This window comes from Hylaeus anthracinus, unplaced genomic scaffold (genome assembly GCF_026225885.1).
Source record: "Hylaeus anthracinus isolate JK02 unplaced genomic scaffold, UHH_iyHylAnth1.0_haploid 11989, whole genome shotgun sequence".
NCBI lineage: Eukaryota > Metazoa > Arthropoda > Insecta > Hymenoptera > Colletidae > Hylaeus > Hylaeus anthracinus.
The window spans coordinates 16,277,752-16,293,482 of NW_026534337.1; the positions used below are offsets into that span (position 1 = coordinate 16,277,752).

A 15,731-nucleotide genomic window follows, 5' to 3' on the forward strand; every position below is an offset into this window, starting at 1 on the left:
TATTATTTAAATATAGTCAAATATTCAATTATAGAGAAATACAAATTTTCGAACATTGATTAAATAATACAAAAATAACGAAATTAAATTTCATTTCAATATCATTTAGCACTTGTAATAATTATGGAACATTTATGGTAAACAAAATAACACATACAGTATAAATAAAACAACAATTTGTGATATTTATTGATATTACATTGTCATTACTATCGCCTCTAAAATTGAGTAAAGGCAGTGCTTTTTGTTTATGCAATGTATTATTGCAAATATATACATACTAAAATTCGACTTTTAACATTTCTAAATTAGCGTCTGTTTTCTATTTTATTCCGAACACATTTCCTATTTTTGTACCATACAAAATAAATATGTTTTTAAATAACACTAAAAATAATATTAACGATAATAGTATAACATTAATAGCGCTAATGCCAAATAAATTAGGTCAATAATAAATTATTAAAATTGCAGAATGTTACGAAACTCAAACGAAAGAGAACCAATGAAAATAATTTTCATTCGAACTGTATCATGGTATAAACTAAAATTGCATCTGAATTTTAACAATTTTTCATTTTTCGTTTTAAATTAAAAGTTTAAAAAAAAAATGTTCGTCCATACAAAATTGTCTGAGCCCAACTAAACGAAACGTATTCGGAACATTTACTTTTACCCTAATGTCTGTAACATATCGGAATAACAAGTAACCATAACATTTTCAACAACAAAATATTCAAATATTTTCACAACGTGAATATTTAAATATTTTTTTAACAAAGTTGCATCGTTTCTATTTTTAGCGTGATCGCTTTCGCCATTCGTAATTCTAGTCTCAACTCTTGCGCGATTATAATCGAAACGATGCGATATTTGTACGAAACAACAACGATGAGGCTGAACCAGCTGTTCGTTAACTAGCAGCTAATCATCCAAACCAATTATTAACGAAGGAGTTAAATCCATTGCTTAGGGATGAAAAAATTCCACTGTTTGCGTCGGGAGCTGTGTTGGTACCAGGATGTGGCCGAAAATGTATCACATGATCTCGGTGACCCTGGTCTCTGTTTCCATTGTAGAAACTTGAGCCATTTTCATCCTCGGTTTGATGTCTCTGTTGTTGACAAAAAACGAAAATAAAGTCCCGTTAGCTAAGCAATATCGGTATATTATGTGATAAATGTTATTTACAATTAGTAATTCAGATATTTCGCATAAATTGATGTAGGGAGTAAAAATTTGGAATTTTATATTACACTTACACTCGTCCTATGCAATGTTACGTTGAAAGAGGTTGGATGTTGCTCGACCACTCTAAATTCTACCTCTCGAGGAAGGTATCCATTTGCGTATACCTACAAAAAATAATTACGTCAAACTATGCACGAGTAATTCTTAAGAAAATCAAAGTTTCTTTATAGGTGTCATAAATATAAAAAAAAATTCATGGCGTGCAAATGGTGAATTATCTAAGTACTTATATTTATAGTAATAGTAATCGATCGTGTTACCTCGAGTTTGTACACTCCCGGTAATAAAATTCTCCAAAATTCGCCATATTTCGTTGTGAGGAAACTGACATCTCTTGATTTCACTTTGATGGACGCTCTCTCGATAGGATTTCCGTTTTCATCGACCACGAATCCACGTACTCCTCTGTGGGCTTCCGCTAAGAACTTGATAAGAGCCTAAAGAAAACAAAGAACACATTTAGACGCGCCTTTCTCATCCGCAAATCGCGCATACTGATTAACCAAAGCAGCATTCGTATTCCAATAGTGTTCCGATTTCAGTAGTATTCGAATTCTTATCGAGTATGCCAATATTAAATGATTTGTGAAATGTACGTCATTAATTTTATTCTGTCCATATTCCGTGCATTTGTGTAGGATGGACAGAGTCGTTTGAATCGAGCGCACGTGTCCAGCGTTTTTAATACTCTTCTGCGATAGTTTCAATTTGAATCGGCAATGGCGGACTAGACGAGTGCAGAATAAGTACCACATCACAGAAATGCAAGGCCTTGCTAATAAAAATTTTCTTGTAAGAGTGACCTTTTCTGTGCGTGGTGCATCACAAATTCGTTTTGTTAATTAGAATCTTCAACATTCGATGTTATTTATTAGATTAATTTTGATTTAGGAATCGTCATATTTACAGTGCCCCATATGAGTGGGTTGAAGAGAATCTGTACGACGTTACGTAATAAAGATATACTAACGTCAAAATGATATCATAAAGGTATCAGAGGGTCAATGAGAAGGTGTTTAGAAGCTTCTAATAAATTTCAAGGTGATCGCCGCGAGCCAGGGGCAGTATGTCAGGAAATTAATCAAGGTTCAAGATCTTCCTACTTGTCGACATTTTAATTTAACTGCTATTTAGAAGCATGGAAGAAAAATTGGTACTGTACACTTGAAAATAAGAATTGTACGTGTAAATAACCTAATTAGACCTGAATCTATGTTATTATAGGTAGATATTATTAAAAAATGGCGAAACTTGATGTAAAGATTGTTTAAATAAAGTTTCATTATTTCTAACTAAGAGATTCACCCCTACCATTAACAGCTCATGTTTCTATATACCTTAGACAATTAATAAATGTTGACATTTAAATTAAATCATAGTAATGTCCAATAATGCATTAAATTCGACAAGTAGTAGCTCTACACAGTCCATCCCCGCTATCACCTTCAAGCTTATTCATTGTTTAGCGACTGCCGAGCATTTAACGAGGTTTCGCTTTCCATTATCAAGATTCTCATGGAATTATCGCGGTTTCTCGTCCATTTATCAAGGTTCTTACGCGATGTCCCATTTTCGCAACTTACCGCGCGATTCTCGTCCCAGTAAAACTGCAAGTCGCTGGCTGGCGGATATTTGCAGCACGAAAGTTCTAACGTGATCTCCATGCATCCGTTCCACACGTAGTTGAAGTCTTGCATCCCTCCGGTGAGCGGGTACCATTGGGCGCCGTTAGTGATGCCATTCTTGAATCCTGGCTGGGATGCCGAACAGGGCAGCCCTTGGTACATGGAGCCATGGTTTTGCGAATACACCAGCGACAAGTGTTGGAAGACGTCGTCGTCGGGCGATATGCTTGGCGCCGAGGTGTAACTCTGAAACACTGAATTTCCTGTATAGGTCTTGGGTCGGATAATCGCCTCTTGGAATTTTCTTAACCGTTGAGCAAAATACATTCGAACCGTTTGTCTGTTAAGGAGGAAGCTCGGTTCGGGACGTCGAAGACGAGACGTTCTTCTACGAATTTTTTAAAAGTAACGCATTAAACGGATCTGCATGAAACTTACAGGGTCTTTTACTGGACATTTGGCGATGACAAATCATTTTAAGATTGAAAATCTTTTTATTTCCACGTCCAATTTTGTATCGAAAAAACTTGATTTGTCATCGCGAACCATCCATTAAAAGACCCTGTGAGTTTCATGCAGATCCGTCTAATACGTTACTTTGAAAAAATTCTTTAAAAAATGTCTCATTTTCAGCGGCCTCAACCTAGCTCCCCCCTTAATATGCTCGTAAGCCATAGCGTGTTTTAGATTAAACTCTAAGCGTGATTAATCGCAAAAAATCGATACGAAGATCTTGAATCGATCATTCAGTTAGCAAACACATTTATGTACCTGCGCATAACGGCGCTGACCGGCATATTCCTGACAGCATGAAAAGTTACACAACACGATGAAATTGCTTTTAACGATATCAATTAATGGAATATAATTTGCTTTGTGGCTGCAACAAAGTATTCGTATATAATTGAAGTGTAATGTTTTCTTTGGAATATTCGTGTTTATACAAGGCTTGTTGACTCCATGTGTACTTACGTGCGTATAATGATTCACACAGTTGATCAAACGTTAGTAGTCTCAAGATAATACCATAATATGCGACCGTTTTTATTTTTGAGTTATTAATTTTTCTTAATTGAGATAGTCGCTTTGTTGTGTTTTTTCTTAAAATAAATTGATCCGGTTTATCAATTGTGTGAGTCACGGTACGCATATTCTGCGAGAAGACTATAAGACACTTATCGTTTTACGAATTATCGTATAATTATTCAAACCTTTTTGTGAAAGTTGATTAGTGTAACAAAGACTTCTCATGAACACTTATATTTTAATTGGGAAAAGGTTCTTTTGAAATTTCAAATCCCGTAAGTCATCGTGTTTCTTAAAATATATAAAATATAAATAAAAAATTCAATTCATCCCTGTAACGAATTTTTTCACAATTTTATAAAATGTCTTATAACCTTGTCGCGAAGTGTAGCTTGCATTGGACAATATATTAGTTTATTTATATAAATATTAATCTTCAATCATTATTTTGGAAATGTCTGTCTATGGATAACATTTTCAAATGGATAAATTTGAACGACAGGAGCGTGTTAACTGATATACTGCCAGTGTGTATATTTAAACAAACTTACGTGAATTTGGCGTGTTATCGAACGGGTAACTGGCAACTAAGGCACCTCCGTGTAAGCTTCCTGATAACACGAACTGGATTTTTGATACCCATTCTTTGACAGCCTCCGTTTCCGGTTGGCCCTTCCTGTTGTTTTGCTTAAAGTAGTCGGGGAAGTTTCGGTTCAAATCAAAACCACGTGCATTGTACCTGCCGAGAACATTATTTATCGTTGCTTATTCCGTTTTATAGCGTCTTTCTCATGGCAAACAGGAAGTATTTTAATTTTTAGAGCAGATCACAGAAAGCGAATAAGTGTCAAAGACATGGAAAGATTAAAATACTGAAATCAAATAATAAGGAAACACAAACATGAAAGAATTATAAAAAAGTATACACCTCAACGAAGATTTAAAACGACTTACCTCCCTTGAGCACCTTCGCAATATCCTTCCTTCGAAACCTCGAAACCGTCGGGATTCATCGATGGAAGGATATGAATCCTAGTATTGTCGAGGAGCCACGTAACGTACGGATCCGAACCATAATTCGTCACGAAGTACTAAAAATGGGAAATCAAAATTTTAGCCTCGGAACACAATGAACAATCGAAATGTTTACTTTCAAAATGTAATGCTACTTAAGCTTTCCAAAATTCATACAATAGGGGGATGATTTCTTTAAAGATCAATCATTAAGTTACCAACGTGCCTCTCGAGTGTTTATATGAATTTTGAGTCAACGATTAGATTAATTAAGGTGTGTTAGACTACTTACGTGAATCAAATGCAACATTAATTCACGCCCCACGGCTTCGTTCCCATGTATATTGGCTACATATTTCACGTCAGGTTTGCCAATCATATGTTCGTATGGGGAGGCGGAAACAACCATCACCCACAAGTCACGACCTGAAGAATAGAATTTTAAAGTTCTTTTCATTTTATTATTGATAAGTATTTTGAATGTAATTAATATAACGAATTTAACGAATGTAACAAATATAATGAATATAATTTTAAAGGGGGATCTTAAATAGCCATACCTTTCACGGATTTCCCAATGGAGTACAGGGCAGTTAGGTTTTGGAAACGAAGAGATGTTGCGCGTAGAAAACGACTCATTTGGTCGTAATTATGATATGTGAAGTCGATACCGTACGGTTCCTCGTAAGCGTGAAAACGAGCATTGTACTGGTTGGAGAGATCTTTGTTAACGTGTTGCGAGGCAGCTACGGTTCCATGAAAGGCTCCAAACATGGAGACAAAGAGGAGAATCAGTCGAGACATTCTGCAAATAGAAGAGTAAGGTAATTCGGTCTTCATCGATCGCTTCGTTCGTTTTTAGAATGAGTTATAAGTAAAGCAAATTTATCGAAATTTTGTACTATTATTGGAAATGTATAACGGAAAACTATATATAACTCAGGCGGGATACAGTCCATAGATTATTTCACGAGCAGCAGGTGATTCAAGAATTACGTCGTATACAGGGTGTCCCAAAAGTCGGGGAGAAGCCGGAAATGGGGAGTAGCTGAGACGATTCTGAACAACAATTTCCTTTGCAAAAATGTCGGATGGGGCTTCGTTAAGGAGATATTAAGAGAAAACCCCGACCAATCAGAGCGCGCGTAGACCGTTGGAGCGGCCGCGGTAGCGAAGGCTACGCGCTGGCGGCCGCGCTTGTACGCGAACAAGTGACTCGACGTGCATCAAAGCATCAACCTAGCGCGTAGCCTTCGCTACCGCGGCCGCTCCAACGGTCTACGCGCGCTCTGATTGGTCGGGGTTTTTGCTTAATATCTCCTTAACGAAGCCCCATCCGACATTTTTGCAAAGAAAATTGTTGTTCAGAATCGTCTCAGCTACCCCCCATTTCCGGCTCCTCCCCGACTTTTGGGACACCCTGTATATTGTGTGAAGAATATTAATAGACTGTTTGTGACACAGTTATTAATTAATGATTTAAAATTTGAAATTTGTAATGTTTTCTAAGACGTTGTAAAAAAAAATATGTACCAGATTGAAAGGGTACGAGAAGAATGTGTGCAATAATATCATGTTCTTTTGTTTGTGTTCATTGGTATTTTGAATCATTATAGCGTAGACTAGGAAAAACCTGTGACCCTTGATCCGAATAAAAGTTATTTCGAACTTTCGGTTTCGCTCTGAATACACAAACTGATAGAGCAAAACTACATCCCGCGTACAACATGTCTCGTTTCATTGTCTCGTAATGTCCGCCGAGGGTGATGTCACAGAATCCAACTCCATTGTTTTCCATTGTTACAGTTTCCGGTTTCCCGTTTCGTCCTGTGCCGTCCAGATGCTCAGCACATGTTTGTTAGTTTGTTATAAATATTCATGAACCACCAAATATGGACTCTCTTACTTCCTACTGTTTAATACAATCGACCAAGTTTTCCTTTCGCATTTCGAATTTACCAGATAAATATATCGTAAATAGTTGTATAATACAAAAATCTTACATAGTCAGCCAAATAATGCAATTAGATTCAATCATCGATAAAGATTCAATCAAATAATCGTTGCGAACGATGCGGTTTCGAGTAATACGCGATTAAAGTTTTCAGAACGGTTATTTCGTTGGTAACGGCGAAAACTTGTATTATATTTTTAATGAGCTGTTCCGACTCTATAATATCACCGCTGGCCAACTTCTCCTGTCGTTTGGCTACTCCGTCCTCTTTTGTACTATTTCGCGCTCTTGGACTTCCGCAATGGAAATACGTGACTCGCCCGTCTCTCGTTTAATGCCAAGCAACATTGGGACAGATAATTATACTTCATTTAACATGCAGACTGTGGTAGAGGTGCGCAAAAAGTTATGGGGACACTTCGTCATGTAAATTTTATTAGAAGTTCATGTTTGACAAGTAATGTATGAATTTTAGTAAAAAATATATATCTTAGAAATTAATAGAATATATTTATTTTAATAGAAAATCAGAAACAAAGGATATATTGTTTAATCGATAACGTGTCCTAGTTTCATCTAAATAATTAATAACTCTTAGTTCATCCAAGTAATCTTATGACTCTTTCTCTCTCAATAAGTATACTTCTTAAAATATAATAATTTTGCTTCCAGGTTAATATTCTTCTCCTTATAATATTCAATTGACGAAGATAATCCTCTTTTCTAAGTGACGCACGTGGGTGTTAATTCTTACCACGTGCGCTTCATTATCTGTTAATAATAACTGATACTTGCCTACCTCTATCTACTAAAAATAATGGACAGTTGGTTCCATATCGATATTCGTATTTAAATGCTTCAATTAATTTGTAGAATATATTTCTTTTAGACTCTCAACATGAAACCTTGGTGGAGCCCTGGTGGAACCACCTAAAACAACCCTAATCACTTATAGTTTCTGCTGTACTTTTCACTTTTACATCTCGTAAAGCATCCAATCAAACCTTTAAATCATTTCAATAGATTTTGGACCTATGATACAGGTTTTTCGTGAAACAGCTTCTGTTTCTAAAACCATACTATTTGAATGCAATCGAATCTTCTTTTGCGGCATTTGTAACTCACGCGCAAGGCGCTAGGCGTCGCCACGTGTCTTACTTTCGGTATAGAATCATAGTATTTGGGTCAATTCGTAAGTGGAGGACTTTCAGTAATAGCAAAATACAGTGTCAGATCTATTATTAAAATTGCAGGAAGCTATAAACACTGTTGTATCAAGTATTTCATAGTCACTTATCAATGACCGCGGTGTCATCTTTCAATTCACGCTATTCAGACTATATCATTATTTAAAATAATAAAATAATTCGGTTAAAATAATTTCGATGACTACTATTGTATTCTATAATGCACTTTACGATACCCCTATTTTACATTCTAATAATACTATTGAAGTCCAAAGAGTCTGTTATGTGAACTTGACCCAATTCAACTAATTACTCCTACTTTTCTTTTTATTTTTAACTTTTTCAAATGAACCTAATAATTTTGCATTCACGAGGTCTTGTTAATATATTTTAAGGAGCTAGTTTGTTTCTTTTTTTCTGCTTTAAAGCCCGTTTACTACTACACGGACATTGTAAATAATTGTAATAAATTATAATTTGTAGGAGTCTAAACGAAAAATAAGGCACGGGGACTCGAACTCACGATCCTCGGATCCACAGTCGACCGCTTTACCTACGCAAACAATCCCGTACCCTACGTTTCGTGTTCTTATTTGACTCCTTATTGTTGGGTATGGGAGGCGCGGATACTACAAATTTGAAATTTCGAATTAATTTTGGAAGAATTTGACTCCTCTCTTGAAACTATTACAGCTTGGACACGTTGTTCTCGATGATAGGTGATAGTGAATGGATAGGTAGGCCCCCACCACAGCTTGAAATGGGATTCCCTGCATGTCGAGTTATATCAAACAGTGGTCAAGTTCAGTCGTGCTTGCATCGTTGCTCCCACAATCAACACAATGGCTGAACATAGAGCGTGCATTATCTTTCGCTGCATTAAACTGCTCTTAGCGATGATTTCATGAATTAGCATGTGATTTATCACTGTATCAACCCTCAGCGGTCCGACCACTCCTCCCTAGGCACAAAGTTTGACGTAATAGTTGAAGTACTTTTCTCAGGTGATTCAAATCCAGAAAATTAACGTATTGACTGAACGTTTACTATTTAAAATAAATGGTGGCCTCTTATAATTAATTTTACCAATAATTTCTGATTGCGAGAAACTTAAACTTGCAGCAAACTTAAATTTTGTCGTTGAAAACTTGGACTGTCAACGGTTGAAAGATTAAAATATAAAACCAAATTTTTGTGAAAAGATCTGACGATTTTCAATCGGCGATTGTGCTATTCGAGAAATGACTATCAAAATTGACATCTTCGATTCGTGCGAAGCGATTCCGGTTGAAAGATCTTCGCGCGACGATTTCGTTTCGATTCAGGAATTTCATATCGAGGGGAAGTCTCTATGGTGACCCACCCGTCCTTCCTATTCTTTTCGCCCCTCGAAATTTCTTCCTATTCCACGGAGTCAGAATGAAGCTAAACGGGGGCAGATTTGATGACTCTCGCACAATTAAAGTAAACGTGACGGAGAAGCTCAACAGCCTCTTACCAAAAGGCTTCCAACGACGATCGCAGAAGTCGCCAGACTATTGGAGCAAGTATTTTCGTTGGCAGATCTAAGGCTAAAGGGAGAGAGAGCCAAGAAAAAACGGAGGGAAGATTCAAGGTTTTCAGAATTTAGGCAACATATAGCTACTCAAAAGTAATAATAAGTGTGAATTAAATAATGATAAAAACATTATATAATTCAGTTCGAAATTTGTGAAAAAATAAGAAAATCGATTGATATGGTTGGGTATTCAGCTAACAGATCTTCTTTTTCTGCAATGAGAGCGGGGAGACGAAAGCTCTATTTTCAAGTTTAGTTTGAAATAATTCATTTTACAAATATTTACATTTTTGGTACACGTGTTAAATTTTCGTTTGTGATACCTACGTACATGTACGTGTGGCAAGTTTCGTTTGAGATTGGTCTTTCATGAAGTAATTGGGTATTAAATGGATCTGTCGAGTACCTAAAAATACAACACGCCGCCGAAAAAAAGTGGGTTACAATTATTGGCTTCGGACGGAATTAGTCGTCGATCAATCAGCGCGCATTTCAATAAAATCTCTCGAAAGGTTAGCGGTATACGCGAAGGGAAACGTAAAAATACCGTTTAAATGGCCGAAATGGAGAGGAAATAAATATTTCACCTTTATTTAGTATTTCATTCAAGTCGTATACGAATATATGCATTTGAAACTGAATTACTTTATCTCTTTCACTAATGCGTTCGACTTTAGTTTGTTTTATTTAATTTTATTTAATTAAAAACTGTATTGTATTTAAAAATGCACATTCGTTGGACGAATTGAACGTGTTGTAAATTATAATGACTTTATTTAGTAAGTTCAATATTTTGTTAGCATTGTTAGTAAAATAGTTTGATATCAAATTTGCAAGTAAGATGTAAGTTCTACGTGTGTTACATTAATTCGGTATAATAGCAAAGTAGCACTAGGTAAATAGTGTAGAACCGAAACGATAGCGCTTTCTTCGTGTTTAAATTTATCTGTACACTTTCTCCTGCATTTTTAACACTCAATTGCTGCGTGCTACTATTTAAAGTTTATTTTAATTCGTGGAGACTTTTTATTTCACGCAATAAAAACAATTTTATTATGGTGTAAGACGATTGATAACGATTTCAGTGTATCTGCTATAGTATCTAATATACATAATTATTTAAGAATTCACGATTCACATAGTTATTATACCAAGTGTTTCCCATTTTGTGCACTTCCATTGTTCACACATTTCTTCGCTCTATTTATATAATTGTATTTGTGCAGGTGGAACAATTTTGTTCATACCCGAAGACGACCATAGGAGGTCTAAAACACTCCTCTCAGTTCATAATTATCAAAGAATGAACGAACTATCATCTCTCGCACCAAGTTTGTACATTCACAAAAATTCAAAATCGTTTCCTCTACTATACTACTTCGTTCAATTTAATTTTCCTCCACATAAAAATGTTCTTCTCACCCAGAAACGCCCACGGAAACTCTAAAATATCACCTATCTTGTGTTTCTTAATTCCCCCAAAAGTGAACGTAAGCCTTCTTACCTGACAGACTATCCAGCAGCACCGCGAATCGGAGTCACCTGCAGGATTCGGAGCCTGGTCGCTGTCAGCGTGGGCGGCGATTCGAAAATTTGAAAGAAAAAAAAAAAAAGAAAAAGAAAGAAAATCGTAGATCGGGTCACGAAGCACGTGGTCCAGAACGGAGCACCGAGCTAAAGTGCGATTCGCTTCTCTTCTCTTCCCTCAGGTAGACGCGATTCTCAGCGGCACGGCACACCGATAACAGTCACAAGGGCCGAGGCCGTCGCTCGCGTTCGAACACATTGGATCCACAGTGGCGCTTTCGTAAACACCGTTCACGGATTGATCATGGAGAACGCGAAAGAAATTCTGGACGGGTTACGCGGCCGCCCGAATAGAGGAACGGTTTGTTTCACCTGCGAGAGTAACCCGAGGTGCGTGATACTGTGAGAACTTACAAAGAGAAGCGCGAAGTGTGCCGCGCGCTCACTACCACCACCTCCACCACTACCAATGAAACCCACTTCCTTCGTCACTAGCATCTGACGTCTGGAACGACTACCACCACACCTTCGTCGTTTAGTAAATACGCAGTTAACACCATTGCGCCCTACTACCACACCTTCGTGAAAACAATGAGTAACACACGAACCGTGTCATTCTGGCCCCTTCTCTTCTTTTCTCTTCTCTCCCTCTCCGCCCCCTCGCCGCCGCCTCATCAACTCCGCTCCCTCCCCCTCCCTAAACCGTCCCCAGCCTCCGTTCGTGTTCGCCAAAAATTTCAGGTAGACGGTTTCCGGGATATTTCGGAACTTTTTCTCATCTTCCCAGGACCATCGCCATTGTACGTCCGGGGACGAGTTTCGCATTGGGGTGCCATCGAAGGTGAATTTCTGGGGTGGCTTCTTGGATGGGGTTGTTGACTGTGGCGTGGGTAGGCTATTCTTTAGCGAGTTTATGGGTTTGCGGAGGAATTTCTCTGGTTCGGTTCGTTTTTAAGTGGTTTCAATAAATAACGAGTTTCTGTAAATGAAAACTGTCGTATACATATAGATAGAAATTAAAAGATTTGTTGGGTCAGTTTTTAGCTCGTCTGTTGAGACTGGTATTGAACCTATGGATGTGTGACTTCGCTCTTCGTTTTTGAACCCTCTGCGTTAACCCCCTATGGGGGGAATTTTTTTTTCTGTAAATAACTTGGGAGGCATCTACTTCGATATTTCAGGTCGATGGTGCTTCCAAGTATCAACAATATTTTTATTGGTATCTTGTGAAGAATCTGAATTATTTTGTAAAGTGTCGATTTATTAGCGTGTTACCTGAAAGTAACATAGACCCATAGGGGGTTGGAGGGTTAATTGGGAAGTTGTCGAAACACAAACTCTGTTTCTGATAAATGGGGGTTTTAGCGTTTTCTAAGCACACGCCAAGGGCCAATCTGGAGTTACTTTTATATAATGAAATAGAATTTGTAATATATAATTAACGTCCATTTTATTATTTATTACGCTTTCTGGAATTATTATTACGAAAAGTAAGAGATTGGGAATTTTCCTTGCATAACGCAAACAGTATAAATAGCTCATGGTCGTGACAGAAAAACAAAATCATTGCGACGGAAGTGAAATCGGTAGCGATGGAGATAACGAGAGAGGAAAACGGGAAATTCCCGTATTCGGTCGGGAATTCCTAGATTCTTCCACAATGTCATTATACATCGTGTCGCCGAAGAATAGAATTACATAAAACAACGACAAAAGACTTTGTCAATATTAGATAGAGAGGACGGAACTAATTCATGTTCAAATAATTCTAAAAACGTACTTGGCCCGCTTGTCACTTCCTGCATCCCATAACCGCTCGAACTTAGGCATTCGCCTAGCGTAATAGTATTATAATTACTACCTACTGCTACTACTTTTAGGTACTATTTTTACTAAATCAACAAAGTGGTATTACGATATTTGGTGAAACAAAGTTATAATATATAATTTAAATATATCGATAAAATAGGGAAAATACATTTCAGGATTATACTAAAAAAAATTGAGGGTTAATTTTTGGAGAAGATCTGAAGTGAAAACTAAAAGTAAATTGTCAAATAATATCGCCGAATAAAATGAAGATTACTTTCTCACAAACAGATAATGAATAAGAAACATTGTAATAACAAGAAAAGAAGTTCTGTTTGTTGTTATAAATTAAAAAGGGGAAACCCAAAAAGTAAATCATCTAATGATATTGCTGAGTAAAATATAAATTATTTTCTTGTACCTAATTGTGAGCTATATTTAATTTAGAAGTCGAAACATGAAACCGAGAAAAAAAACGTAAACGAGTAAGAGGCGAGACGCAGCTGAAAATCCTGTTGGTATACATATAGCCCAACCTCATATTACGGAACTGATCGCTTTCAAGGATGCGGGCGACAAGCAGGTTTTACTGAATTGATTTGAACTCATTTGTTCATTTAACGAATCGAAGTTTCTCCCCCTCTCTTGTTTCCCCTTTTTATTTAGTCCTTGATCATTCGCACTTAGAACTTCTGGGATCTGTACTGACCCACTTGTTCTGCTCTTGAACAACCAACACTTGCTTACATATCGAAAACGTTAACATTATTAGGCGTAGAAGTCAAGTCTGTACCTTTACATTCAATATTTGTAACCGCAGTTTTAATGAAAATATTTACTTTTTCAACCTCGTTAAAAATTTCTTGTGTAAAACGACCCTTGAGATCACACCAGGGTTAAAATTTCAATGACTTTGCCCTTTGAGCGTTCATTTTTTCAAACGCGGCGCGAGGCAATTATCTTCCGTCGAAATCCGGCTTCGTTTCGAAAAATCTTGGATTCTACGATTTTTCGCGCACACCTGACCGCATACGCGAGAGGAACTCGTGCGTAAAATGTGAACCCCACTTTACGATACGCGAAATAAGAGCACGGCACACGAGAAACGCTTGAACTTTAAATAATGGTGCCAGTACGAATACGAGAGAGAAAGTAAGTGGAACAAAGTAATCGATATATCGTTCGAAATTTTCGAGTCAGTGAAAGCCCGTTTAACGCTTTTGTCAACGGTATAGACGCGGAATCATCGAGGAAAATTCAACATTCGACAAGACAGACTATATTTATGCACCGTTAACAATTTCTGTGCTGCTTTATATATTTCTCTTTTTATTGTGATTCATCAGTGAGACTGAATGTCATTAACTGTAAAAGTCGAACCTTATAATTTTCTGTGAAATTTTATTTTATTAACTATGTTTTCTTATTTTTTCTTTACTGTTTCTTTACTTTACTCCTTCTTTAAAAAAAAGTGGCTGTATGATGACTTGTACCTAAAACAGGATCGTTATACAATGCACAATCAGGAATACATGTTTGTGTTATGCAACTGCATTTTTATAACTTGATGAAATTTTTAGAAGAACAAAAGCAAGTAAGAAAGAAAAGTCATATTTTTAAATATCAAAATTAAATTTAACAATCATTATTTCACTAATGACTTGACATGTTTTTCATAGCATCTCATAATTGATTATTTTACCTCGGAATAAATGAATTTAATTATACATCTGACTAAATACACCATGTTCTAAGGAACCCATCTCCCGTTTAAGATATAAATTGCTCGAATTTTCGTAATAAGTTTATCGTGTCATCTATCCATCAAGCTAAAGGGAACGAAAGAATTGGTGGACCAGATCCAGTTATTCGAATGCCTCCGAAGCAGCCCTTGCACACGTTCCGAGAGCTATCGAGATCAGTGTCCTACTAGCAGTGCTCACCAGGTAACAGATCATACTCTCGGATGGATCGTTGAACCCTGGTAGCGTGGAACGCGTTTGAAAAAAAAAAAAAAAAAAATTCCGGTCAGAAGTATGTCACAGCGGTGTATGACTAGCTGTGGAGAGTGGAACTGGGGGAAAATCGGGGTGATGGTAAGAGGGAGAGAGTGGGGAGATTGGAGAAGAGGAACTTCTCACGGTCGATGATCTACCTTGAGATGACCACGGGACCTCATTCTTAAAGGTCAACTGGATATTTTCAGCTTCTAATTTTAACATACTTAGTACTGCATATTTTACTTTCCCGACAGCCGTTTTAGAGCATTTGCCGAAGATCGGAGGCGAATATTACAGCGCGAGACCCGCGACAGGAAAGAAACTTTAGCCAGAGGCATCCATTTCCTGGTGGACTATAAACGATCGCTACGTACTGTGGGGAGACTGTTTTATTTTCCGAACGTGTGTACATGTAACAACGAGTTCGACATTGCCGGCACGTCCCAATTGCAGGCGCTGAAAATTAATTTAAAAATTAAATACAAATTTTGTCACTTTTACAGATTTCAAAATAAAATTGTACAAACAGTACCTTAAATTGCCAAACTTAAAGATACCTGTACACTGATACACTCACACACTTTTCATGTCCCCTAACTTCTAATTTCGTTATTTTTTTATATTTCAAAATGAAACTTTAGGTATACATTTCAGTTATGTACATTAGTATATACATTAGGTATGTATTTTCGGATGTAGATAGCTCTGAATAAACCTTGGTGATCGTGAGTTATGAATACCGTGACAATACATTATTCTTTTATGGAAATTTTCAGTCGT

The 15,731-nt window shown here is 36.9% G+C and overlaps 1 protein-coding gene across 3 annotated transcripts; it reads right to left on the reverse strand.

Annotated features, from left to right (window-relative positions):
- Window positions 1-161: 161 nt before the first annotated feature.
- Window positions 162-11,874, reverse strand: LOC128888160 (carboxypeptidase M). Of its 3 annotated transcripts, XM_054144803.1 has the most exons (10): window positions 11,120-11,874; window positions 5,477-5,721; window positions 5,209-5,342; window positions 4,857-4,993; window positions 4,454-4,641; window positions 3,648-3,677; window positions 2,835-3,130; window positions 1,512-1,688; window positions 1,263-1,355; window positions 162-1,114 (listed from the first exon to the last, which is right to left on the reverse strand). In XM_054144803.1, the coding sequence occupies exons 2-10, from the start codon at window positions 5,718-5,720 to the stop codon at window positions 929-931; spliced, it is 1,485 nt and encodes a 494-aa protein (XP_054000778.1). In that variant the 5' UTR covers window position 5,721; window positions 11,120-11,874; the 3' UTR covers window positions 162-928. The 3 variants fall into 3 exon arrangements, with proteins under 3 accessions (XP_054000778.1, XP_054000779.1, XP_054000780.1); XM_054144804.1 differs by lacking the exon at window positions 3,648-3,677 and having other exon boundaries at window positions 2,835-3,139; window positions 11,120-11,873; XM_054144805.1 differs by lacking the exon at window positions 3,648-3,677 and having other exon boundaries at window positions 11,120-11,866.
- Window positions 11,875-15,731: the final 3,857 nt, after the last annotated feature.